The sequence below is a fragment of the Prinia subflava genome, chromosome 10, assembly GCF_021018805.1.
Source record: "Prinia subflava isolate CZ2003 ecotype Zambia chromosome 10, Cam_Psub_1.2, whole genome shotgun sequence".
In the NCBI taxonomy this organism is placed as follows: domain Eukaryota; kingdom Metazoa; phylum Chordata; class Aves; order Passeriformes; family Cisticolidae; genus Prinia; species Prinia subflava.
In genome coordinates, this window is record NC_086256.1 from 16,691,996 (window position 1) to 16,714,084 (window position 22,089).

At 35.9% G+C, this 22,089-nt stretch overlaps 1 protein-coding gene across 3 annotated transcripts; it reads left to right on the top strand.

The window, feature by feature from the left end:
* Positions 1-141: 141 nt before the first annotated feature.
* Positions 142-22,061, top strand: CCDC18 (coiled-coil domain containing 18). Of its 3 annotated transcripts, XM_063407512.1 has the most exons (25): positions 142-282; positions 409-556; positions 735-885; positions 1,452-1,619; positions 2,376-2,485; positions 3,272-3,400; positions 4,913-5,009; positions 5,742-5,863; positions 6,533-6,842; positions 7,035-7,138; positions 7,248-7,408; positions 7,921-8,141; positions 8,906-9,016; positions 9,635-9,766; positions 10,486-10,620; positions 11,226-11,303; positions 12,744-12,860; positions 14,147-14,314; positions 14,795-14,937; positions 15,368-15,531; positions 16,296-16,509; positions 17,067-17,166; positions 18,181-18,297; positions 18,731-18,875; positions 21,714-22,061. In XM_063407512.1, exons 1-24 carry the CDS (start codon positions 201-203, stop codon positions 18,860-18,862), a joined length of 3,414 nt encoding a protein of 1,137 aa, XP_063263582.1. In that variant the 5' UTR covers positions 142-200; the 3' UTR covers positions 18,863-18,875; positions 21,714-22,061. The 3 variants fall into 3 exon arrangements, 2 of the variants coding, with proteins under 2 accessions (XP_063263582.1, XP_063263583.1); XM_063407513.1 differs by lacking the exon at positions 3,272-3,400; XR_010081469.1 differs by lacking the exons at positions 18,731-18,875; positions 21,714-22,061 and having other exon boundaries at positions 16,385-16,509; positions 18,181-18,217.
* Positions 22,062-22,089: the final 28 nt, after the last annotated feature.

Consider the following 22,089-nt stretch of genomic DNA (forward strand, 5'->3'; position numbering starts at 1 on the left):
CGTCTCTCGTTGCGCTGGTCACGGGCAGCGAGGCAAGTTCTGCGCATTCGCGTGTGCGCCGTTCGCTTCTCGGGCTCCCCGCCAGGTGCACGGGACTGCCAGATCTCTGAGATGCGCTGCGTGACGGATTTTTGGCAAAGAATGTACAGCAGGTTTTTCCAGTTTTCATATATGGCAAGTCGTGAAGGTTTTTGTACTTCATGAATGCATACAGAACTCTTCACAAAAGACACAATTTGTTACATTTATCTAGTGAACACAGGAAGGAGGAGTGTGTGAAATGTACGTCTACATTGGAAATTCAGTTTTTTATTTATTGTATTTTTTCTCCTTTCCTTTTTTTAAAAACTTTTTGTAAATAGTTTTCATGCCCATTTAACAGTGTTTTAATATTTAATGTTACTTTAGCCTTATGCATGTTACCAATGGAATGTAGTGTGGGGAGCTGCTCTAAAAGTGGTGCTGATGACGACCTGCTCGCAAATGTGCAATCGTTACAGATTCAGCTGAGGAGAACTGAACAAAACCTCCAAACTGTAGAGAAAGAGCTTTCCAGGTATGAGCGTGGCTGGGAATGAGATCCTCCTGTCACTTGTAGTGTGACTCTGTCGTGTTCTGTGTGATGGATTACTGTCAATTAGCTCCTTTTATGCTTGTCATTTGAATCGTCTTTATGAGCAACCTAATAAAGAAAAAAAAGAGTAGTGACTTTTTGCTCTTCCTCCAAACACTAGCACAAGTGAACATTACGGCCACTGCTTCGATGAGGTGATAGACGTCCCTCTGGAGGACTTTGAACACCTGAATTACACTTGTCAAGGCTTCTGCAGCTGTAAGAAGAATTCTGGTAGAACATCTCACCAGGATTTTCAAAGAAAATCCAAAGTAAATATTTCTCTTCATTATACTTTTTTTTATTACTTTGGCTTTCTATTCTCCTCTATGTTTTGGAACGTTCTTGGCGACTGGGTTGGAGTAGATACACTGTGGCATCTGGCAATGAGTTCGAGTGAACCCTCTGAAACACAGTAGCACTTGAGTGCATTTCTTCCGCGAATTTCCGCTCCTGCCCTTCAGTTCTTGAGGCGTCCAAGAAAGATGGGGACTAAGCTTTTAGCAGGTCCTGTGGCGGAAGGACAAGGGGTGACGCTTTTCACCGGGTTTAGATTAGATGTAACAAGATGTAACAAGTGTTTTACTCCTGAGGCTGGTGCACCACAGGAACAGGTTGTCCCCAACAGTGGTAGATCCCCCAACCAAAGAAACATTCAAGGTCAGCTTGGTTAGACCTCTGAGCAAGTTTATCTACTTCAGGTTGTCCTTGCTCATTGCAAGGTGGTTGGAGTAAATGACTTTTAAAGTTCCCTTTCAACCCAAACTGGTTTTGATTCCATGATGTATTTTTATGTAGGTGTTTATATCTATATAAACAAACATATTTTTATGTCTAGTCTTACTCAGTATCCACAACTTTGGATAAAACTGTGGAAGAAAATGAACATCTTCAGGAGAAGTTGGATGCCCTTCATGAGCAAAATGCATCTTTGACTTCTCAGAACCAGTACCTGAAGGACAGAGTGGAGACAATGAACTTTGAATTGATGCAGTCAAAAACAAAAGTAGGTATCTTTAGTGTATTTATCAAAGAGAAACACAAACCCCAAGACACCCACTGACCATGATTTTTGAGTTTGGAATTCCAAGTAGAATGTGCTGGGTTTTGTCTTATCTTAATCTGTGTAAGTTTAATATTTAGTATATATTTAATAATCAATATTAATCTTGGACAGAATAGTTTGTAATTTATTTCTCCATGGCAAAATAACTATATTAATTATGAATTCCATCTACTTATGTCTCAAAGTTTAGTCTAAATACAGTAAGCCATAGAAGGAAAAATACACTACGAAAGAAAATAGTTACGCTATGAAAGAAACAGGCTTGTTTCAGGACAACTATGTTCTTTTATTTGGTTTATATATAATATTAATGAAACATAGCTATGCTTAGTGGTTAGATTTTTTTGAGAAATGTTATCTCCAAAACAGTACAAATAAATAGATAAAATGTTTGACTGGCTGGCACTGAAAGAAGAAATAGCTGGATATCATCTTCTGGGAAAAAGTGAGAGACAAGATCAACCTATAAAGAAATCATTTCGCAGGACAGAGTATCACACTGGAACTGGAGGGAATGTTAAATGAGCAGAAAATTGGAGTTAAGATGGTGTAGATGAACAAACATAATTTACAGTAAGGTTAAGAGCACTGTCATTCAGTAAGCTGATTATTCTTCTGTTTCTCACCTGCAAATGTTAATGCATGTTAATGTTATATACAAATATTAACAGAACCCTAAATATGTTTGTATTTCAGATTTCATACCTTGAGGCCACTTTAGCTACACATTTATTCAGCATTCCAAAGTTGAAAGAACAGATTGTAAATTTGGAAGCAGAAATTTCAGCTCAAGATAAAATTCTGAAGTAATGTGTACTTTTAAATCAATATATTATTGTTGTCTTCCTGCTAGTCCAATCTCTTTTTAGGGATGGCATAATTTCTGGTACTGTGTGGGTAATGTAATCTGGGGTCTGAAATTTTAATTTCAGAGCTATTTATAGGAGGAGGGAGGTGGTTTAGTTTATGCTGAATGTACTTCAAGAAACTGAGAAAAAATAATAATAACTGGTAAAAGAAACCAGTTTGTAATGTGGGCTGAATAGGAATGTGCCCTTACAACTGGGTAGGGTGATTGTTTGCTACATGACCACATATATTCTCTTGTAACAAGCATACACATTTCTGAACATGACCGTGTTCTTTGTAACATAAAGGATTCTTTCTTCATTAATACGTTTATCAAGGCAAATGTCCAAATAAAACTGCTGTAAACACTGTTCAGAGGTGTCAGGAAGACACCAAAAAGAAGGTAAAAATATTTATGTTAAATTTATATTTTAGTGTTCTTTCTCAGCCACAGCTCGTGGCAGAGAAAATACGATTTCTGTGATAAGAGCTCATGACACAAATCAGCTCTCGGGGCATTGGCAGTTGTGACTCGTGGTCACACTGATAAGTCTGAGACACCACTCCAGCCTGCAGACACACTCCTGGGCAGTCTGGAGACTAACAGGGTGTTCCTAACTTTGTTTTGAGAGTAATAGCATGTTTGTCTAGCACTTCTGGAACATTGTGTACACTAAAGAACAACAGAAATCTATGTTCTTTACAAAAAGTTGTTTTTTTATTATGCTTTGTTTATTTGATAGAGATGCAGAAGATAGACTAGATCAAAATCAGAAAACAGCAATGGAAAGAGAACACATGTTGCAAAGATATCAAAAGAGCTATAAAAATCTGAAAATTGAGTTAATTGAACAAAGCAGGCAAGGAAAGAGGTAATTAACTAATTTTAATAAATGGAGCATAGAATAATAGAGCATAGTTTATTTCCATTGGCAGTTGTTTGCTTTGTGGAATCAAATTACTTTTCTGTTTTAAAGATGCTATTTTTTAGAAAAAGAGAAATACTGTGGGAAGGTACTGTTTATTTAAATGGACACATTTAAAATCTTGAAATCAGCTGGTAGCTGCAGGCTGATAGCACACACTAGTACCCAGTTTATTTTTTTTTTCCTTCAGGATGGATGTACTGTAGTGAAAAGCCTCAGTGTCCAGAATATATTTTTCCTGAATTATTTTTGTCATTGTCTTGCAAGAACCTGAGTGTCTGCTCAGTAGCTGGTATTCAGCACTATTCCTTGGAGTGAGGAAAATGACAAAAGAACAACATAATCAAGAGAATATTTAATGTTATCCTTAACCTTATCTGTCTATATGATACTGTTGAAAAGGGTGCTGTGATTCCATCTCAGTCCCCATTTCTCTCTCCTATTGTCTCCTTTAGCCTAGTGGCTCTGTCACTACTGGGAGGGTTAGGGAATTCAACTGTTGGAAGTTGCTATGAACACTCCCATCACCTCCAAAATGTCATTTTAAAGAAGTGAGTGGGATAAATAAAAAGATCCCTACATTCCCTATTAATTTAACTGCATTATCTGGAGCAAAAAATTACCTGAATTAATGGGTTGGGAAAGCAATTCTTGAACCTTTTAAATGCAAACTCTTTGTTTGACTTGTGCCTTTACCATGAAATTACTTCTAACCTTATGGCAAGAAAATCTGAAATACTGTGGGGCTTGCACTGCTGATTGAAAAAATGTTTTGCTTTATGACTGCTGATCCTTGAGATCATGTGGGGTTGGAACTAGCTGTACTTAGTTACTAGCTGTAAATGTAAATATTTTTGTACTTCAGAAAAGCTGAGCTTTTGCCAGCTGTTAAGTATGATGTTATGGTTAGTATCAGCAATCATTATGGTTTACTTTAATCAGTAATTGCAACAACTTACTGTTCTTTACCCAGACAAACTGCAGTGCTTTAGACTAATGCGATATGAAATGCTTTTATCCCTTTCTCTGACTATTTTTGCCATCTCCAAATGGGCACTGGTCCTCAGACAGACCAATCTGAGGGTCGGCTGTACTTGGTGAGGCACTGCCCCAGAGGGACACAGCAATGTTACTGAGCAGCAGCAATTCTTGTGTGCCTTGTTGGCTGTCCTGAGCAGACTGCACTCCTGAGCTGTGCTGAGCTTACTCTGCCAGCTTCTGCCCTAATGAGTAATGACAGGGAACGGGCAGTGGTGTGGTGATGGAGGGAAGCAGTGGGGAGTCTGGGTTGTTTCTTGGAACAGTCTCATGTGATATCTGGGGCTTGGAAAGTTGGAAGAAGAAAGGAAGTACCTGGAATAATTACTGCAGTAGTTGTTTTCAGTAACTGGAGAAGATAGTTACATTAATGGCTGGAGTTTGTGGTTTTAAAATTGGTTTGCATCTTTTGCTTGGCAGAGCACAACAGCAAAGAAATGAAGCTTTGTTGAATGTGGAGGAGCTGACAAGAGCTTTCACAAAGTATAAAGCAGAAACAATTGAAAAATTAGAAAAGGTGAGAGTTTTTTCTTCACTTGTATTTGCCACGGTGTTAAGATGTTTCTCCCAGTAGGGCAGGCAGCTAATAGCAACAGGTTTATCAGTGAGTCAATTGTTTCCACTTGCTGGTGGCAAAGTCCTAAAAGAGGTGGGACAGGGTAAGCAACTGTTTGTGGTGATAAATTCAGTTATATAATTTTACACTGTCTTTACACAGGCTGTATCTTTGGAGTCTGCATCTTTGGAGTATCCTAATACTGCTGCTGTTTCTTACGTCTCCTGCTTGCCAGCTGGGAAGTTTACATTTTAAAAATACAAGATCCTTTTAAAAGCTCTTTTTCTTCCATATATATAAGCTGTTCAATGAAACATGTTCTGAAGAAGATCTAAGATGAAAATGAAGTCATTTCCCAAAGTTACAACAATCAGAATTGTTAATCGTTCCTGCCTTGTGGGAGGAGAAAATACAGTTAGCTCTTACAGAGATTTTTTTTTCAGACTTCTTTCCTTGTGGAACAAGGTTGCCAACCACAAATATGCCCTAAAACATTAAGTTAGTTTTTTCCTAAATGACAGAAAAAGAAAACTTCTTTGCCTTTCTCCTTTTCTTCACAATAGTGAGCAATACTGTTATTTACTGACTTACCAGAAACAGCATAGTGTTCATAATATTCTTTTAAAAATAGCCTCTTGACCATGGAAGCTTAGTTTATTACTGTGCAGTAATGAAAAAAAATTGCTTTTTAAGGCTAAAGCTGAAGAAATAGTCTTGGGAGAACGATTAATTAATTGTGAAAAAGAAAAAGAGAAGTTGAATGAAAAGTGTATCAGCTACAGAAAGGATCTAGACATCCTAGAAGGGCAACTAAGGTAACAGAAAGGCTTTTAAAAATTCTCTGCACCATTACTTTACAAGAAATTGCGTGCTGCAATTGTCACTGTGAATGTTCTGCTCAATTTGTATAGTTCAAACCAATGCATTTCTACTTATTTTCTGTAACTAGTTTTAAAACATTGTAATCCCACATGCTGCCCCCCATTCCCAGGAGGAAGCTGCCCCCCAAGCCTTCTGGGGCACAGGTTCCCAGGGTGGCTGGCAGCTCCTGAGGGCCGTGGGCTGCTCTGGTTTGCTGTGTGCCTGTGCTCTCAGTGGAGGTTGTGGTGTTGACTGCAGCTAATGGAACAGTCAAACCTGGTTTTGACTGCTCTCTGTCCCAGCTCCAACTGTTACAAGTTTTTATGTTTCTTGTGTGTTTCATTTCAAGCTGAAGCCCCCTTTTTTTTCAGAAGTTCTTTGGTAATTCCTTCTTTGCTTTAATGAGGGAAGACAACCATCAGCTGATTGTCTTTAGGATTGTTAGCTTTGGACAAACACCTGCACAGACATTTTGGGGTTATTCAATTTACATGCTTTGTAATTGTTGTTCTTTAGGCCATTTTGGCAAGAGTGGCAGTGTATGAACACCCTTACATTAGCTTGAGTCTCCTCAGTAAGCCTCTGCTTCTAGTAATCAGAATACCTTTTAAATGTCTTTTTAGACAATTAAATGAAGAGAATCACAGCACAAAAGAAGAAATTAAAGCTCTAGAGGCAAAGAACACTGAAATGACATCAATGCTGAGTCAGTCTGATCAGAAGATCATCAAGCTTGAGAATGATCTTTCTGAAAAAGAACTAGCCCTTGAAGAGAAAAATGATCTAATGGGTGAAAATGAAGAGCTGAGAGCACTTACTGCACGGCAACGTAACCACTTGGAATTATGTTGTCAAGAAATACAGGATTCAAGGGAAGAGCTCAACATACTACAAACCATTATTTCTCAGTTGTCCTTAAGTACATCTGAAGAGGTAGAGTAACTGATATAGTCTTAACAGTGTATTATGTTTTGCATAATTTTAAGGATTGAGTTATCCAAACTTTTTATACCCTGCTATATGTGTCTTAAATTTATATGCCAGTGTAACACATGAATTAAAGATGCTGTGAAGCAACAAAAGGTTGATTTTTTTCATTGACCTTTGTTTTCTGTTAACTTTTAGTTTAAATGGCACCATTTCAAACACCAGCTATTGAGTTCCTCAACAGAAGAAGCTACCTCTGAATCTTGTGGTGGATCAAATAAACCTTTGATTGCAGACCTAAGGTAAAACTTTCTGGTTACTGAACTACAGCAAGAATAGGCAGATAATAAGGTGCTATTAGAACTAGCATGTAGAAAGAATGTTAAATAGCTGTCTCTTCCTTTATAATAGCATTAAACTGGCAATGAAAGAAGCAGAAATTCAAAAGCCTGGTGCAAACTTAACTATCCATACTGGAGCTGAGCATCTTTCTAACAGTAATGAGGGACAGGAGAACAGCAGGTTATGTGACCTGGAAACAGAGCCTGTCAAATTGATCAGAAATCCAGGAGGTAAGTTTGCTGGAATAGCTGTGCAGTTCTGTCTAATGAATCCACAGAACAGAATTGTTCTGCAAGGGTTCAAGTTGATTTGCACACAGCAGGTGTGCTTTGGTTGAACAGGGAACGTTTTGCCACCTTGGAAACTGTCGTGTTCTCCACACACAATATATTCCTTTCTTTTGCTGCTTAAGTTACTCATTCAGCAACAGCTGAGCTGGGAGTTGTGTTGAAATGGAACCATGTCTTTTTTCTTTATGCAGGTTGTGCTAAAGTCACTGTATTTTTGTTGCCTCTTTTCTCTGTATCCTGCTGTTACAGTGTTTCTCTGATGGCTTCTGTCATTACTGCTCCATGAAATTGTCAGGACACCGATATGGTTATGCTGTCTTTATTCTGTTTGTTTGTTTCTTGGGGTTTTGTCAGGATTCTTGCTTGTTTTCATGAGTTACTGCTTTCAGTTACACTATGGGTTTGCATGTTCTTTTATAAATAAAACTTAAAATGTTTTTTTATGTTTTGAGAGAGGAGAAAATGTCAACAGTTGGAACTTATAAGCAAAAAATTTGAAAAGGTGAGGCAAAAATTCCAGAAAGAGATAGAAGAGCTACGTGCTAAACTGCTAAGAGCAGATGATGAGAATTCTGCCTTGAAGACCAGCATGGCCCAAAGAACCAGTCAATTTCAAATCATACAGGAGGACCTACTGAAGAAGGCTTCAAAAACTAGCAGCTTAGAGAGAGAAGTAAGTTTTTAATAGCACTGAAAAGAATATGCCACTTTTTATTCAGTTCAGTAATCAAAGACAGTGGAGACAATAGTTATGAAAAAACTGTGATTGCCATAATAATTTTAAAATCTGTTTAATTTGAGAAAAATTCAAACTAAACTTTCCAGCAAGCAGAAAGACTTAGCAGCCTTAATTTGTGAGTTGTCAGAAATACTGTCTTAAAGCTGATGTAGTTAGTAGGCTTTTCTGCTACAATTTGATTTGTTATGTGGAAAATATGCACAGTCTTGTTGCTTTGGTGTGGTTGAATTACTGGGTAATCCTAGGAAACAGGCTGAAGGAACAGTTATATTTTTTTTCATTAAATGTTACTGTAGTTGCCAGAGATGAGCATCATTATCAGAGAGTCACAAAAGAAAAGATTTAAGCTTCAGCTTTTCTCAAGGTGAATAAATTAAATGGCTAATGTTTCCATTCTGGTGCTAATGTGTTTATAGAATTCAGCATAATGGGCTTTGCAGTTATGTCCTGATAATGAATGTAAATGGTATAAATATGTAAAGCTATTTCAATGATAATTAATTGGATAAATTGTAGGTAAATTGTCCTGCATCTTTGTCTGTAAGTAATAAAATATAACAGTTCAACAAAATCAACCAATTTTTAAAAATACTGTAGTAGTAGCTAACATGGAATTGGTGATAAGAAAGTGCATAGAAATATTTGAATAAAACTGAAACACTTGTCTACATGCTGTTTTGTGCCATATTTAATTTCAGATAAGAAAGAAATCTTCTCAGCTTTCTGCACTTGAGAAACAGTTAGAAGAAAAGACTGTTGCTTATTCCAATGCTGCAGTAAGAAATGCTGAGTTGGAACAGAAACTCATGGTAAAATGTTCTCAGTGAGAAACCACACTCATTTAAAAAGACATAAAAGTTTAACTTGACAGTAATATTCCCTGTATTCAAAATGTGTGGACTTTCAGATTTGCTAAATAATTGGTGCAGATTTTAGGAACACAGGTTTTAAAAATGGAATCTTGGTTGAAATAAAACATCCTTTTTTCCCTGCTCTTGGACGTGGTACGTTATTAATGAACGTTACGTTTTCCTTGTGGTCACATTTGCAATGAAGGTCTGGCCCTGTTGAATTGCCATTTGTTTCAGTGAAATACATGTGGCTTTGTAAATTAAAAAATCTTCAAAATGGTATTTTCAAGATTCCATCTCTCTATATGAACACAGAATTTCTTTTTGTCTTTGTCAGGAGTTATCTGTGCCATAATCCATCCTGGCACACACCTTGTCTGTGCAGCGGCTGCATTTACTGACATTCTATACCTGTGGTTTAGGTGTGACATCCTTTGAGATGACACATGCTCTGTGTAACTTCAGAATTTGTTTGTTGTTCCTTTATGAAATCTAGAAACCAGATGATCAAATAAAACTGTTTAATATCACAGCTAAACATTTTTATTAAGTCCTTTTATTGCTGCAACTTCCCAGGGAAAAGACAGACGCATTCATGAGCTGGAAACAACTATCAGGGAAGAACATGAGAAAGTAACTTCTGCTTTTGAAAATGAAAGGTTCCTTTACCTTGAGCAGCACAAAGAAATGGAGAAACAGATTGATCTAGTAAGACCTTTATTGTGTGGTAGTATGTACAAGTGTTATACTCTTCAACTTTTTCCTGTATTAATCTGTCTTGTAATTTCGAGACACATCCATTTAAAAAGTTATGTTAAAAAGTTATTTCTTCTCCCTACATTCCCTGATTTTAGTACATTTTCCATCTAACTAGCTATCCAACTTCCCCTCTGAAATATTCATATCCTGCTCAAATGAAGAGAAATAAGGACTTAGGAAGAGTACTGTTATTTTTTGCTCCAAACACACAGAAAAAAAAAGTACAGCTTTAGAGCCTACTGGGTTTAAAGCATGACAACTTCTAAAAATGTTCTTGTTGGCTGAACGTCTGCCAGTGTGAGCCTTATGAGCATCTGCATTCAGGGAGAACTGTTGAGGGTTTTTCAGTCTTTAGAGAAGTATGTTTCTCTATATGATTAGAAATATAACTGTGATTAGTTCTAGCTGTTTAAAAGCTTCTCATTTTTCAGTAAAGAATGTATGCATGTCCTTTTGTCTTGGCTGGTCACAGAAAATTACACTCTGCCCTCATTCTCCTCTGGATTTAAGATATTGGGATTTCTTGATAATTTTAAGACTGCAATACTGCTGATGGCAGTAAGGTATTTAATTTTCATTATAAAAATTATGGGTGAATAGAACTGAATCACATATTTAAATTAACAAATTCTTATTAAAATAATAAATTATGATTTACTTACGGACAGCTTCAGACACAGCTGGAGAAGAAACATCAACAATTCATTGAACAAGAGAAAATAATATCTATTTTACAACAAGAGGTTATACATAAACAGCATCACATCGAATCACTGGATGGGCTGCTAATAGGAAACAGAGAGGTGAGATTGACTCTTGACTTTCTTTAAATGCAAATCAAACAAATGACTAAAAATAATGAAAAGCATTCCATAAATCCATGGAAAAATTGGGAAAAATGAAAGATATTTGGTTTTGCTTCTTAATTCTTGTTTGGGTAGTTGACTGAATCTGTTGTAGTCACAATTACTGGTGCTACTACTATATATTGTACAAATTTTAATGACCTTTCAGTATTTTCTCTCTTAGCATTCTCTTTATGCCTCTGGATTGCCCTTGGGCTTCTTTCTCTAATGAAAGGAAAGAGATGTGGATAAAGAATGACTGCATCAATCCTGCACTAGGTGGAAAACCAATAATGTTCTAGTATGACAATGTTTTACTCCTTTTAATAATGACTGCTGCTGCAGAATATGAAGAGACATCTTTCAGCAACCAAATCCACTTCAGAGTATCATGTGCACAAATACATTAAACAAGCAATTGTGTTTTGGATACACTGATCTGCATTTGTTTCCTGATTCTGATTATGAGTTTTTATTAAATTACTTATAGCTTTATAGCATTAGATTAATGTTATGTAATATTTATGTTTGGTTGTCTTGAATAAAAATATCTGTAAAAACAGGAAATGGAAAATCAAAATGTCAAGAAGGACCAAGAATTGAAGATGCTGGAAAGTCAGCTGACAGAAGAAAAAATCAAAGTTAGTAAGCTCTCTGTAATGTTGAAGGAATAGTTTCAAAGTTTGCAGTAACAGTGGATTTCTTTTATCTTTTATAGTAAAAGTATTTTATATAAATTTGTCTTAAGTAAATATTCCAGAAGTAATTTATCTGAAGTATTTCTTTTTTATCTGTCGTTTAATTTTGTTTTTTCTTTTTTAATTAAAAGAAGTATGATGAAACCTACAGTAAGAGATTATGCAATGCATAATTGCTTAATGCAGTTACTGTAGTTACCAATAGGGCAAACTTGTGCTTATTGTACTCTTAAAATCCAACACTGTCTCACAGAGCTGATGTTATATATGCTTTTGGTCTACATATAGCATGTATTTCAGATACATGTGATACTATAATGTTGGTCATGAGCATTTGTAACAGGATTTTAATAAACCAGTGCCATGTGCAGATTTACCCCAGTCAGATTTCAAAGTATTAAATCTTGAGGGTATCAGTGAGAGAAAATATTGGGGGCTTTGCTGTCTTCATGCTCTTTCTGAGCTTGTGTTGTACTAATTTTCTATCCAAGTGGTTTTGTAGTATTTGGGATATTTTCCAGAGACTTAAAATTTAAACACATGGTAATTTCTCTTCAAAAAGTTCTTGAATCAGCTGGGGACAGAGATACAAAGTCCAATATGAAAACTGGCAGTCTGATTGAAAAATAGAAAGAATTAGACATTCTGCAGCTAAATTCAGCACAATTCTCATGGATGAGAAATCCCAGCATTGAAACCAAATGGTTAAGAAAAGCTTAATTACTACACCTTCAGATCTCTGGGGGTTTGTTTGTTATAATTGTTATCGGTTCAAGGTTATAAGGTATTTGTTAGAGATTACTCAAACGGAAATAAAGATTAAATGTGTAAAATAGATTGACATGTTCAAAGCTCTTCCTTTCCCGTTAGGTGAAACTCAGGCACTGTCTCCCAGTGCAGAAAGGGAAATCATGCTGCTTGCTAACTTTTTGAAAAGAATTGTATTAAGATCTGAGTGGGTTTTTTTCAGCTGACCTATGATGATAATTCCAAATTTATTTATGCAGTTCTATATGTAATAAAACATGATGGATTAATGATTTGATATTGACCCTATGTTTGCTTTTAAGTTCTAGCTACTGACAAATGCTGGCATATCTTCTCATAACTGATAGTCTCATCTGATATAAACACAGTCTAAAGTATTATAATTTTGAATATCACAAATAATTTTAATTTTTGAAGGCTATTTCAGTTTTAAAGTTACCATGACAGTTTTAGTACTTTACTTTAGTTTTAATCTTCCATGACTGTTTTAATACTCTTAAGATAAAAGTGTAGCTTTTCTAATGTTTTACACAAAGCTGTCTTTTAATAGAATTTATAGACCAGTTAATACAAACCGTGCCATGCAATTTTAAATAATCTATTGCATTCACCTAGGTACGACAACTTGAGTCAGCACTAAATGTTTGTAAGGAAGAAGTTGCACTGTATTTGAGTCAGTCACAAGAAAACAAGGAGATGTTTGAAAATCAGCTGAAAGAAAGGTCCGAAGAGGTAACAGGTTGTTTTACAACTCTTCTGTATTGCAGAATTGTTATGATTGATTTAATCTAAAAGTTTGTGAAATGACAGCCAAAATTTGCAACAGGACTTTTGAATGGGAAGTAAACTGGGAAAAATTATACATTTTGTGAGGGTAAGTTAAGGGAAAAGAAGCATTAAGATAAATGAAATTTTGAAAGTACTAAAAAAATCAGAATAAGGTGAAACAAAGCATTGTCTTGGAAAAAATGGAGAGAGCACTATTGCAATATAAATTTAAGTGCACAAAATTGATCTGTTTTTCAACTGTCTTAATGGAGAAGAAGTCCTGGGCTTAAAAAAAGATTTACTTCCAGACCCTGAATTTTATTATAAGTTCCACTACTACTTGAAAGCAAGGAAGAGTGAACTTTAAACATCAGAAGGATTTTTTATTTGTGGGTGAACTAATTCTCTAGCATTGAGATCGTGTCAGTGCTGCCCTACCTGCTGAGAGAGGCTTCAGTCGAATGGGGGTTGCTGGGCCCTGTCCAGGATTGGCTTGATGGAAGTTGTGTGGTCTGTGTCACACACAGGCCTGTGATATTTACTGCTGTGGTTTTTATACTGCCTATGAAGGGATGGATGCTCTGTGAAACATCAAGTGTGGCAAGTGAGGCTTTATAATCATGACCATTGTTTTCATAAATAAGTTCCAGTCACTATTTCTCCTCCGAGTGAGCCGATAGTGATTTCTTGTTGATTTTTTTTTAAAAGAACACTCCCCCTGCCCCTTTTTTCTTTTTTTTTTTTGGTTCCCCAGGACAGTTCCCTCTGGCATTCACCAGTGAGAAACCAAACTATTCAACATAAAACAAATTAGACACTCAATAGTCCTTTTTTTAAATTGGAATGACTATTGTCATACAGGCAAAAAGAAATAAAGGGGAGGATTGAGAACAAAATCTCAAGGGAAAATAAGGACTTGCTGAGAAATAAAGAAGACTGGCAGAAAGAAATAGTTCTAACTAAAAATCTGCTATGTATGTTTTTAAAATACTGACAAGTTATATTTAGAAAGAATTAAGAATCAAAACCTGAGACTGACTGAGAAGCTACTGCTTTCCTCACTTTATAGAGCATTACTCAATAATGAATTATGAGGTCTGTTATGTACTGTTGAAACTGTAATGCAACTAAATTCAGACCCAAAAGTTTTACTGAATTGCAAGTGGGATTCTGTGTTCATTAAAAGAGAATAGCTGATGCAACTGCAAATAAAAATATTTTATTGTAATGGAAAATAAATGTCTTTTCAGCTTCAGTATTTACAGAAAGAAATAAAAGTAAAAGGTCAGAATATTCAGGACATGAGTGAACAAAATATTCTCCTGCAGCAAACTTTGCATCATCAGCAGCAAATGTTGCAGCAAGAAACTATTAGAAATGGGGAGCTGGAAGATAATCAAACTAAACTTGAAAAACAGGTACAGTATGGTGAGAAGTGTCTAATATATAAAGAAAATTAAATGTTATGTTGAATGTATATGAATACATATGAATATATGTTTTCATAATACCTGTAAAATCTGAATATTTCTTTGATAACTGAGTTGATAATTGTTATTTAGATATATCTAAAATAAAGAGTTTAGTGACTTGCTTTATCTTAGTCCAGGTTCTGAGCTATCAAAAATGCTAGTTAGCAGTATAGTGGCTAGGTACTTGGAAAATGAAGCCTTAGACTGCAGCTAAGGAGAGGTGCATTTAACAAGAGGCAACTTTCTGAATTTATATTTACTAGAAATTATTTGTCTTTCAAATGTGCAGTGTTTTAGTTTTAAATTACATACAGACTATAAAGAAATCCGCTGTGTAAAAACTCTCCCTATGTGAGCTGCAAGACAAGAATGTGTATTTCTTTGGTGTGCAATTTGAAAGTACTCTTTAAATGGCATTTTAAATAGGTGTCCAATTTGGAAAAAGAGCTTCAGAAGCAGAAAGCATGTGCAGAAGATGAGTTGAGAAAGGTGGAGGAGAAACTGTGCCTAGCTGCTCAGGAAGCAGATTTAAACAGACAGAAGGTGGATGGACTTAAGTGTACCATCAGGTAGGTTTAGTCCTGTGAGAGGTGCATTCTCACCCTGGCACATGGATCAGAACTCCTGCAGTCTGAAATGCTGCTCAGCCGAGGGCTTACACTTCAGCCTCTGGGAGCACACACTGGAAATCGGAAGGGAAGCTTCTGACTAGCAGAGGCATGACTCTGGAACAGTTTTCCAGTGGAATTAATGCATGTCCTGGCAACCTATTTAGCCTTAAGATAGCACTTCATAAAGCAGTTCAAATCATAACTGTATCAGCTTGCTTGTCACTGTAGACAGTACATTCTACAGCAGCTTGCTAGTCTTACAGAATATAGTTTTGATTACAAGAAAAGCCTACTTACCATGACTTTTATTTCCAATTTGTTCACAAACACTTAGAGCGTGTTGCTCTTGTCATTCCATGGTTCATTTTGTTCTGGTTGCTTCTATTAGACAGATTAAATTGGAGATGGATCAGTGCAAGAACGAACTTACTGGCATGGAAAAAGAAGTAGTGCAATTAAAACGAGATGGTGCAAACAAAGCACTGCACATAAATCAGCTGGATATCGCTCTGGAAGAAGCAAGATCAGAGCTCAATAAAAAGGCAAATGAAGGTAATTTGGCTATTTTGTTTCTCAGGTTTCCTTTCATTAAACTATTCCTCTGTATGTATTAGACATTTTTCCTTTCCCCCCTTTCTTAATCAAGTACATGAGAGTCAAAAGATGATAACCTTTTTAAACCCAAACAAAACCAAACCCAAATAAACAACACCCTCACAACCCAAAAAATCACAAACATTTTTCACATACCTTTTCAAATTCTCGCTTTTGTGGTATATACCTTCACCCCAGGTGAAATGTATAAGTAGTTTCCCTGTAAATTGGTAATGCAAATTCCTAATGTAATAGTCAAATGAGACACTTAGCTTTACTAAAGGCATATGCTATTCAAAAAATGCAGCTCTTTAAAATAAACAAAACCTCACCAGTCTATGGAAATAACAAACTTTCCAATCCATCTTCTTCCATTCAGTGTAATTGTACCATTGGTTTAAGCTGAAGAAACACCAGCAATTCTGCTTGCACTTTTCCTACATGTTCAGTTACTGTACTGTGTCTGTACTGTCTCCTTGACCAGATGTTTTTAGATATATCTTTGCTTCAGGTCAGTTGTTGATTATGAACTGAATAAAACTAGCAAATACTTAGGTACCTTTTTTTTTTGTATAAGTAGTCACTGTTTTTCTAGATTGTCCAAAAATAGTGATAATGAAAATTTATTATGACCACAAGTGCTACAAGGTAGTGGTGTTGCATGAAGACCTTTGATGTACTGATGATTAAACATTCTCTTCTGTGGTGTATGTGTAAAATAGTGAATGATTTCAAAGATGAGCTGCTTCAAACTGAGACTTGCCACAGGAAAGCCTTACAGAAAATAGCAGAACTGGAATCTGCATTACAGAATGCCTGTGGAGAATTAAAGATCAGTTTAACACAGCTTCAGGAGCTGCAGGATGCATTGCAGAAGGCACAGTCCTCTCTGGAGGAGAAGAACATTGCTATCATGGATCTGACAACTGAGCTCAGGTGAGCTGCTGTCTTTTCCTTAAGTCATGAAAACTTAGTTATGTTGTTTATTCCCTAAGAATAGCAAGTAGTTTGGATGGGGTTTTTAAATGTTCTTAGCAGCTCTCTATGATTTTTAGATGGTTTGTGGCCATCAGGTAACTTGATACTTGAGATCCTCGGCTCATTTTTAATTTCTAAAAGAGGTGCTGAATCCTTTTTGGGGAATTCTGTTTTAAAATCTGCTGAAATTACTTTCTGAATCCTAAAGCTGTGAAGTAATCATAAGAATAAGTCAAATTGTCCAGTTTCCTTTCTGACCACAAATTAATGATACTTTCTTTTTTAAAGATTCCTGATATAGCCAATTAAATAACTTGAATAATGAACTTATTAGGAATGCCCCACCTGGAATATAATTAACAGAATTATTCTATTTGGATTTGTTTCCTTGCAATCAATTCACTTTTAGGGTAATATGCTTTAAGTAAGAAATAGATCTCATGATTTTCAAACTGAATATTTGAAGCTAAGCAACTTGAATGTGCATTAAGCAATTAAAAGTATGAGAATTTCAGGTATTGCAAGGATGAAATTGAAGACAAAAAGCAGGAACTCCTTGACATGGACCAAGCACTGAAAGAAAGGAATTGGGAACTGAAACAAAGAGTAGCTCAGGTCAGATAATTTTTGATATTCCTGTTATAATAGTAGATAATTTATAAAAAGCCTGCTAGGTTTGATGTTTTTGCTTTGATGTATTGTCTTAAACTGTACTGGTTACTACAGCACAGTGCCAGCCTCAAACCAGCTGTATGTTGCTGAAGCCTTATGCACCAGGAGAATCAGAAGCCTCCTCCCATCACCTGTCCCAAGATTCTTCAGCAGTGCTAAAGTTATGGGACAACTGTTCTCACCTTGATGTTTGCTAAGAGGAAGGAAAGATCTGTGCTGAAGCATGCTCAGAGATGATAGATTCCTTTCCTTGTTTGCACTGGAGCATATTTGATTCACATTAAAGCAGCCTCTAAATATGAAATGATATCTTTGTTGTGAATAAATATCTGTAGCTCAGTTTAAATATTTTCAGTCTTTTCGTCTGGCTTCAGGATTTGATGCCCATCATGAGAAAATTCTGCTTCTGTCACTTTATTATAAACCTCCTCCTGAAGGAGTTACTGGTCTTTGTATTCCAGAATATTTGAGGTTCAGAGAAGGAGAGGGAATTTGAATAAATCCGTTTAAAGAACTGACACTGTAAGGAGGCCAGATCTTGTAATGTATTTTTGCCACAGTACCCTGTGAACTGCCCCAGGAAGTCATCAAAGCATTTGACAAATTGATTTTTTTTTTGGTTTGGCAAAATTTGGAACTTCCTAAGAAGGTGGATTAGTATAATAAACTACACGTACTTCTTTGAAAAGAAACTAGGGTTGCCTTATGTGTATATGAGCACCTAACATATTCAGTCATGGGCCTTCTCTCAATTTTCCCTTTTTCTTGTTACATTTGGCCACTATTTAAATGAAATAGCTAGAGTATAGCTTTATATTGGCTACTCAAGAGAATACTCTTCAAGCTACAAAGGATTAATTTCATTTACTTTGCTCTCATAGTTTGTAATATGACTCCTTAAAATCTGCATATTAGTTCAAAATGAAATATTTCCTTTTCTTCCTTTTTTACCTCTAGATTACACAATTGGATATGACAGTTCGTGAGCATAAGGGAGAAATGGAGCAACAAATGATTCAATTACAGTGCAACTTAGAGAAGTCAGAGTTGGAAATTAAAGAATGCAATAAACAGGTAATTCTCATAATCAAAAACAGTTTCCCTAACAAAGGGCAGCTAATTCTATGAGAAAGTCTGGTCCTGGGATACAATAGCTAGACAGATTTAATCTAGAAGATAAAAACTTTTTTATTGTAGTGAGAGGGAAGGAATGTACCAGTAGAAATAGATGTTTGTCAATTAAAACTATAAATTTTGCAAGGCTATAACAGTGCAAAAATGAAAACCTATTTTTCACTTGATATGATACTGCTCCCAAACTGCTCTTTTAGTAAAGGAAAATTTAGACAAAATAAAAAAATTGACAGAGGAATCCAAAGTCAGGGTTAATACTGACAATATTTGTGAGTTTTGTTTGCTTGTTTGTGTGTGTTTGGGTTTTTTTAAAATAAAATTGTTCTGACTTTGGTAAAATATTGATTCTCATTTAATTGCATTTTCTGTTCAGATTGAGAGCTTAGAAAAGAAACTCCAGCTTTCTAAAGATGAGCTTCGTGGAAAAGAGTTTGAATTGCTCCAGAGAGATCAGGAAATAAATCAGCTGAAGAAAAAAATAATGAAAGAAAACAACATGGCCTAGAAGCTCTTGAAAGGTAAAACATACCTGCATAGACAACAAATTATCAATTTTTAATGCCATTACTGCACTGCTTAGAAGAAATTATATGGTGTCCCTACAGTGTAAGAGTCAATTCTTCTCCCAGAATCATTGTATTTTATATCCTGGTGTTTGCTGATTCTTAATCCCCTAAAGTGAAACTAGTTTAATTATTTTAAAATTACAAATTTAATGGCACACTCTTAATTGTCTGCTTTCTGTGGAGAAATCTGATTACTGATTATCTTTATGGACCTGTTTTTCTGGCTATGGATGATATGGTCTTCCTTGAAATGAAACAAAGCAATATGACTTGGGTACCTAGCTGGTGAAAATGATTGCATCAAAGACCACTGAGTGAGCTCAAGCATGCTTGGAGGAATGAGAAGTGAGAATTTTTTGGCAATGGGAGTGTGTGGAGAAGACAGCCAACTTAGTGAATTATACAGATCTTTGGTCTGGTGCAGTCTCTACAAGCACAAATGGGATCTGAGATAAGCAGGCCTCCTTGCAAAAATAAGTCCAGTCAAGGATGATTCCCAGCTAGAGCTAAATACCAAAGCCAGGATGGCCTCTGCCACTTTGGTTATGCTGCATTTATGTGTTTGTTTTCCCTAGGGTGGGGTATCAGAGAAGCCTCATTTCTGTGTGAACACCAAAGGCCTTTGGTCTCTATTCTAGATCATGAGGGCTTGGCTGTGTCACAGCTGAATATGAAGGTTGTTTCACTGAAATGAAAACAATGTCAGCTCTTGCATCTTGAATTCTGTTAGGTTATTGATGATACTCAAGAACAGGACAGTGAATGCTGCTACCTTTCACACATATAATTAACAATTTCCAACTTTTCCTAAAGATTTTGAAAGAAAGAATTTCCTGGCTAGCCCCTGTACAAATGCTGACTAGACTCTTTCTTTCCAAACAAATTGTCTTGGTTTTTCCAAGGCATACCAGGTAGGAAGAGGGCTAAGAGTGATATAAGAAAGGCTTTGAAAATAGACCTACTCTGGTCATGTTCCTTCCAAGACTTGGGACAAGGAAATGAAATTTTATTTTCATTGTAGTGAAGCAGATGAAGAAAACACTGGATTTTGGAAGCATTCTGTGTAAAACATGAAATATGTTGCAGAGGGCTTCTGGCTCCACTTAAAATATTATATGGTTCCTTCTTTATTTAAAAATTGAGTATATCAACATAACATAAGAAAACACTTTCTCCATTAGTAACACATTGCAGACTGATTGACCAGTCTTCCACAGAAATTTTCTGTCCTAGTTCTAAAAAAATAAATTGCCTAATCTATCTAGGGCAAAGGGGTGGAGAGGCAGTGTGTGTATCTTGCCCAGGGGTACAGTCTGCCTCATTCTTTTTCTTCTGAATACATTGCCTTCCTTGCTTATAACACAAAATATATTAGTTCAGGGAAGGAATTGTTAGGAGGTTGATTTGTGTTCTGGTCCACTCTGTCCCTTTGGGACTCATAAAATAACCAGGTCACAGAGTTTTCAGTTGAATCATTCTTTGTTCTTACTCTGCTTCAATCTGCAGTGAAGATTTTGTAACAATACAGCACTCAGCTACCCTTAGAAGTTGTAAATATTCCAAATAAAGGAACTGAAAATATCTTGCTGAAGATTAAGAATGGCTTTTTCATTTTTCTGGGAAATTGAAGTAATTTTCTTTATTAAAAAAAAAAAGGCAGACTGGACTTATAGCAAACTAATTTTTGTGACCATAGTTCCTTCTGAAATGAGAAGTAATATTGCATTAAAATGGTAAGTAAAGTAAGAAAAAATCAGTGCTTGCAATGGCTGACTTTTTAAAAAAGTGATTTTACAATGTTTTTGAAAAATTGTGCATAGCATAAAAGAAATTAGGAATTACTGTAATAATCTTTCATTTGTTGGCTGTAAGCTGCTTATCTGCTACTTACAAGTGCTTCTGTACAGTATGTATAGCATTCCTCATACAGAATAAGCACCTAGCTAAGCATGGATGGATAAACACAGAACCAACATAACTCTTCAATAATTAACAGGAACCTTAGTATAATAGGATGTGAAATAGTAGTGGCTGATAGAGTCTCTTGTGCTCCAGCACTGGCTAATGTAAACATGGCTGCTGTGTATTACCTACTAAAGACACCTAAAACTCTGCTTTTTGCTATAAATGAACTATTGAATAATTAGATCCAGCATATACACGTTTTTAAAAGGAGGGGTAGAAGGAGCTGTATAAAGCTCTATAAACTAACAAAAACCCCCCTAACCTCAGACATGCTGTGTTTGGCTGCATTTACTTTTACGTATAGCTTACATTTGTATTGCCATTTTCCTTGCCTGGTGTTGGTGGACATAATAGGCTTTTTCCTCTTGATACTTGACACCTTGATACTGTTGGTGAGGTTTTCACAGACACTTCCTGAATTGTTAGCAACTTAAGAACAACAGTGCAATCCAACAGGAAACCTTAAGCCTCATGCAGAGGAGTTATTTCGAGAGACAGTGCTCATTTAAACTACAAAACATTTACAGGGATCTGCATATGAAGATTTCTTCTCAAAAATATTCTGCATAATGTTTTCCTTCTTATCTGGTAGAACTTAATATGGTATCAGAAAAATTGTAAGTTGTGCTCTTTGAGAAATCAAATGCACTTCAGTTACAAGAACAGTGAACATACATTAATAACATAAATCAGAATTTGAGATGGCAGCCATGGACTTGAGACCTGCTGTTAGTTTGCTTGAATTTGTAAGATAAAATTTAATAATGAAAAGTAACACTATGGTAAAAATTGGTTTAGATATGGTAATCAGATTTTTTGTTTCAGGGGCAGGAACAGTGAAGAAATGACTGCTGCTGCCCATTGGACAAGCAGCTACCCAGGAATGCTGCTGCTGGCAACGTAACTGTGCATTCAAAGAGGACATTTTGAAGTCTTATTTCTAAATGAGGAATGTAGTGTTTTGTACTGAAGCAGATGACAACCTTCGGATTTTTCTAACTGAGATTATTGCCTTCATATAATAATATATTAATATAATCTTTTATACCTGAGAATAAAATTTAAGTTGTAGGGGCTAATTTCAGCTGTCATCTTTTTCCAAGATTTTTAAATTGTGTACTTGTTTAATATCTACTTCTAATTAAATGCACAATGGTACTACCTAATTAGCAATTTTTGTTTGGGAATATTTTATCTTTCT